The 6,027-nt window shown below is 43.1% G+C and overlaps 1 protein-coding gene across 1 annotated transcript; it reads left to right on the top strand.

The window, feature by feature from the left end:
• The first annotated feature begins 1,030 nt into the window (after positions 1 to 1,030).
• On the top strand, positions 1,031 to 2,349 carry fgfbp2b (fibroblast growth factor binding protein 2b). The gene is made up of 2 exons (XM_018690852.2): positions 1,031 to 1,904; positions 1,981 to 2,349. Exon 1 carries the CDS (start codon positions 1,133 to 1,135, stop codon positions 1,883 to 1,885), a length of 753 nt encoding a protein of 250 aa, XP_018546368.1. The 5' UTR covers positions 1,031 to 1,132; the 3' UTR covers positions 1,886 to 1,904; positions 1,981 to 2,349.
• Positions 2,350 to 6,027: the final 3,678 nt, after the last annotated feature.

Below are 6,027 nucleotides of genomic sequence, written 5' to 3'. Positions count from 1 at the left end.
CATGGTTTGAATGCCACAGCCTATGCTGACCATGTTTATTGCCAGCATGATAATGCTCCATGTCACAAAGTAAAAGTCATCTCAAACTGTGGTAGTGTACTTCAGTGGCCTCTCCAGTCACCAGATCTGAATCCAGTACACCTTTGGATGTGTTAGAACAGGAGATTGACAGCACAAATGTACAGCAGACAAATCTTCAGAAATGATGTGACGCAATCACATCAACATGGACCAGAATCTCAAAGGAAAGTTTCCCCAGAGTGCCAGTTTACTCTGGAGTCACAGACTCATCCACTTTCAAATAATCATCTAATGATCTTTAAAGACCTTAGATGGTGGTTTAACAAAACTGTGTTTTTAATGGTTGCACCGTTCCATCAAATGGAAATACTTTAGCGCACTATTTCCTTAAACATTCAGCCTGATGTACTTTGGCGTCTTTGGACAATAAAATTAAATGGGTTTGAACAAAGTCTGGCTGCACCGCAATAGGTTGTAGCTTTACAAAGTCAAACTTTGCATCTTTAGAAGAACATGATGAGGTTTTCATTTTGTAGAGTCACAGATCAACTTTTAACTCCTCAGCAAATAACTTCAGGCTATAATTTGGCTCTGACCCTCAGTCTCCCCCCCCCCTTCTCTCCCCCTCATCAATAGTCAAAGAACCTCCTATGTGAGATTATATAATGTCTTGCGACTCTTTTTCATAACATTTGGCTTCGTGTGTGTACCCTCCTTCAGCCTTGTTACTCTCCTTCCCCCCTCAGCTCCCACAGACCCGTTGACCCTCTCCCCTCTTCCTTTCCCCCCTCAGTTTATGTTATCCCCCTCCTTCCATCCATGCATTCCGTCCATCACTTTTTTAGTGTTGAGCATACTACACAAACCTAATGTGGTTACTGTGTGTGTGTGTGTGTGTGTGTGTGTGTCTGTGTGTGCACGTGTGAGGGAGGGGTCAGTGCCAGAGGAGGAGTTTGAGTCCCTCAGCTCACCTGAATAATAACTTCTTTGTGGTCTTCAGCCTCATAAAGTCGCGCTCAGATGCTTTCTACCCTTGCACGCCTTAACCTTCCGTGCGGACACATCATCTCATTCCCACATCCCCCATTTACTGACACACCGTAATACCACCATGAGAGGCAGGATGAGAGTGTTGCTGCTGGTCCTGGCAGCAGCTGTTTGTGTGTCAAACGCTCAGACCAACAACAGCAGCAATGACAACAAGCAACAACAGCAGCAGCAGCAGCAACAACAACAGCGAAGCATCTGGGATGAGCCTATCAGATTTGCCACCAAGACCAAGGACTCCTGTACCATGGTGGTGTCCGGAGCCGGGGACTATACTCGCCTGCGTGTCTCCTGCAAAGGTCCAAGCCAGGGCCAGACCCCAGGACGCTCCTACTACTGCGACTTCCAGGGAAAACCCAACCTGTGCCGCGCCTACAACCTCAACCCTCGTCACTACTTCACCCAGATGATGTGGGAATTGAGGAAGCTGAGCCACGCCTGCCAGGGACCTAAAATCTACCGCCCGCAGATGTGCAAGAAATACCCAGACGAGGCCCAGATGACCTTCCTGGCCTCCTGGCCCAAGACCACCACCCCGAAGCCCTCCAGGCCCGTGCAAGAGCCACGCAAACCGGCTGTGCCGGCCCAGACCAAGCCCGTCACCACTCCTAAACCGGTCAAGCCCCAGCCTCAGCAGCCTGTCAAGCCCCAGCCAGGCAAGGGCCCCCAGACCAAGAAGACTACCCCCAAGCCTGGGAAGACCACTACTCGTCCCATGGAGCAGCCCGATTCCAAAGCCTCACGTATTGCCTCAGAGTACTGCTGGAAGAGCTTCCATGGTATCTGCACCTACTTCATCAGCTGGTTCCAGAACTGAGAGGATACTGCAGACACAGGTGAGTGATGGAAACAAATCAGCGGGTGTTGTGGTGGTTTTGATAGTACAGTATTCAAAATTTTCTGTTGTTTCAGGTTGGAAACAGCAGCAATGAACCCAGTCAGAACTCTTCTCATCTAACTTTGACCTCTCCAGGATCTATGTGGGAGCCTCTGGAGTCATTTCATTGCCTTGTGAGGTCAGACTCCCCACACCACAGCATCTTACGAACTGAGCCAAAAACACTTGACCTACACCTGCGTACAGTTAGCAGATGACTGCTCATGCTGTCTTTTAGCGTCCATGTCATTTTTTAATCTGCAAAAACTCAGGCAGCAAGGCAACGGGAATACGGCAGGCATGTGACTCTGTTTGTATATGATGTAAATGTTTCAACAACATTTATTATTCCAGGAATGAAAATGTGAAGACATACAGAGAATAAAGTCAGAGTGGTGACCTCTCCTTGTCTCCTGTGTCATTCTGTTTCTCCTTCTGAGCTGAAACAAGCAGCGGGTTTTCACACTCGCTCATTCAAAGGAGTCCTTGTTTCTCTTCGTCGCCGGCTGTAACAACATGTCTGCTGACTCAGGAAGTTGTTAACGAACAGACACAAGCTGCAGTATAGATAATACAGCTTGGTCGCAGGAGGCGTCTGAGCAGAGCTAAACACCTCTTTGTATGAGCTGGTGAATTGAGTCTTAAGAGCTACCGTGTGCAGCCGGGAACAGAGGAGGTCTGTGTGGAAGGTGGAGGCCAAAGAGTGGCTGCGGCACCGGCATTGTTAACACATAAATACACACACATAGTGGAAGAGGAAGGAGGACACAGTTCACTTTAACTGTAGCCACTTTTATTGATTATTTAATCCCTTTTACAAGCAGTTGATCTGACATTACAGACCCACACTGAGCAGGGTTTGAATCTTTCACTCAGTCTTAAAAACATGTAACTTCAAATAAAAGTTGGAACAAAGCAGAATATATATGACAATATGAGGAAGTGTAGCGTTATTAATATTAGCATAAAAGCATTAAAGCTACTTCAGTGGCAATAAAAGTGAGAGAAGTGTATGTTTAATTATAAAAGTAGTTCAGTTTGAAATCACTTTATCGAGCAGACATGAAATCTGTGTCAGTAGCTTAAGTAAGCAGTCACACAGACGTCTTTATTCAACTTCTGCCTGTTTTACAGTGCAACATCACCTGAGGACACTTTACACGTTTTGTTAGAAAATCACAAGCGACTACGGGTGCATAACGGTATTCACTGGCAAAAGTCAAGTCGCCACAGTTGAAGCGTGTCAGTACGTCAACTCCACCCAGTGAATCTAGGAGGAGGGACCAAAGCACAGAGAAGAAAAGATGAACTTAGCCTGGATTTAAAAATCTCTACATATCCCACTTCTTAATCCTGCATTTTAAGCTTATTCCAACTCTGGAAAGATTTTTTTTCACCAGCATGAAGAGAGTGTAAAAAGCATGATGAAATATATGTATTAATAAGTTCAGACTGGCCCCAGTCTGATTAAGGTCAGCTCCGGTTTGTATTGGTGGCCAATGTGAAGACGTCAAATAAATGTGGATAAATATCATAACAAAATCAGAAGAATTAGTAAAAGTGAATGAAAAGCTTTCTGAACACCAAGAGCTGAAAAAAATGGAAGCAAAACAAAGGAGTAACTAATGCAGAAAATATATCCACATATGATTTTTTTTTTTTTGACAGAGACATGTTAAGATACACTGCTGTAATGCTGTTAGTCACATACACTTAAAATGACATCAGCTTTAATATACTGATTTAAAACTGGCTTATTTATTTATACACATAAGCTATTGCTTCCTGCAGTCAGTTACATGATCAATGAGCCTCACACACCTTCATCAGTTAGTCTCATTCAGAAAACCTCTGGTAACCACAGGGTGGTGCTGCTGAGCAGAGAGGAAACGATCTGCTGGCTTATAAAGCTCCATGTTTCTCTCTCTCCCTCCCTCTCTGGCTGTTGTGCCCCCTTAATGTCAGTCACACACACACCACACACACACAGACAAGTAGGACATTATATTGTCTTTCATCCATTCACTAGAGTGTTAACCTTAAGTAAAGACCATAACATTTAATGGTTTATCTTGTGGGAATGAACACTATTTCCCTGCCACTGTTTCCGACATTGTGACTCATGCTGTAACTTGTAAGATTATCGGACATGTGCCCACGTGAGCCTTATATGGTTCCTTCCTTGTTATCGTGATGTCTTTGTTCTCACCTGCAGAAGCTGCGTCATTACAGTAGTGAAATGTGATGACAGGGTGGGGTGGATTTATCAGCTTTCCCTCGTAGAATCAGTGTTGGAAGTAGGCCACCCTCATAGCACCAAAATGCACTGAAATAAACTTGGAAGTGTTTAAATTTACAATATTAAATAAGATGTCATTTAAAACTGCATTCAGTTCTTTCTAACAGGTGTGCGAGAGAGACACAAGGTCACGTTTTGGTTTGTGTTGTGATGTTGTACACAGGGCTTCTACACGGACACACGTCTTTTATTTCCTGCATGTTGGGCCTTTTTTCACACAAGACACTTTCAAGGATTCAAGGATTCAAGGAGCTTTATTGTCATTCCAACACATGTGAACATGAGGTGAAACGAAATAGGATACTCTGGTCCCAGTGCAAGCCAATTACAGAATAAATAACTAACTAAATATAAAATAGAATATGCAGTAATATAAATATAGAAAAAGGAAATAAATGAAATGACATGACACAACAACAATATCCAAAGTCCTTTACCATTGAGGTAGTTAAAGTGACAGCAAAAAGTTAAAGTGACATAAACAGTATGTTTGTCACTTTGACTTGTCATGGCAGCAAAAGCACAAGTGTAATTAATAACATTAATACTCTGTCACTAAGTCATGTCACCCGAGTGGACTGGAGTCACTGATGATGTTTTTAGCCACACCTGTGTTTGACCACAGCTAGAAAAAAAGTGGTGATGTGGTGCTCTCACACAGTGTCTGCAGACCCTAAACATTTGATTAACACACATTTTTTAGACTTTGAATGAGTGATATTTTCACAAAAACAAGCAGTGAACTGAAATTTACTTTTTTTCTGCTGTATTTGTTTGTTTTGTTATTAATTTTTTCAAGCAAAAATTCCCAATATTGACAAATCTCCATCTGCTGATCAAATCAAGTCACATTTATTCAAACACACACACACACACACAGCTGATCAAAGAACTGCACTATCAAAATAGCAAAAACCACATAACACAGCACAATAAAGACACATGATGGTGATGATTTTCTGATAAAAGTTGCAGAACAGACACTAAATGTACGTAGCATTGAGACTGTTTTCATATGTATGAACCTGACATATATGGAGTATATCTGAAGTTTAATGTTCAGTGGTCATGCTTTTCCTTACATTAGTACATTGTTTTTTGGGGAGAAACTGGAAACATCATGAACATGCCTGTGCAAGCAGCTGTAAAATGAATTTAATGATGATCTGCTCGTGCCTGAGTGCAGCAGCGGATTGGTGGGAAAGTGTGCGCACGGGGCTGTGAGGTTGCGTTATAATCTGCCTTGTTGAAGTTCTTTAGAATAACCTCAGAGTGTGTGAAAGCGCACGAATCATCACTTTTAGTTCACGTTCTCTTTGATCTTCAGTTGAGCTCTCTGTTCGGTTTGGACACGTCCGGTCGGGACAGAACAAACACATTCCCCTCTCCTTCCCGAGAAAACGACTGCCAAGATACTTCTCAATGGATTTGCACAGAGGTGTGTGTAAGTGTGTTTGTGTGTTTGGGCGGGAATGGTGGGCGTGCCGCAGCATCTGTGTATGAAAGCCATGTGCGAGACCACAGACAGCCACAAGAAGAAGCTTTACGCGCAGCAGCACTTATCATTTTCTGTGAGTGTGAGTCAGTAAATGTGATTTTCTCTAATGCACTGTTTGTATAGTGTACTGTAGCTGAAATCCTTAGTTTTTTAAAGTAGTCTCATGGGTTTATAGCAGTTTTAATTGCACCGTTTTATGTGCGTAACAGAGTTTCCAGGTTTAAATCTGACTGAAACTTTTCTCCTGTAACCATCCTTACAGTGATACTCAGGTGTCTTTAAGAC

Source organism: Lates calcarifer, linkage group LG5, assembly GCF_001640805.2.
Source record: "Lates calcarifer isolate ASB-BC8 linkage group LG5, TLL_Latcal_v3, whole genome shotgun sequence".
NCBI lineage: Eukaryota > Metazoa > Chordata > Actinopteri > Centropomidae > Lates > Lates calcarifer.
The sequence above is the reverse complement of the archived record's forward strand: the minus strand, read 5'-3'. Positions and strand labels throughout refer to the sequence as shown.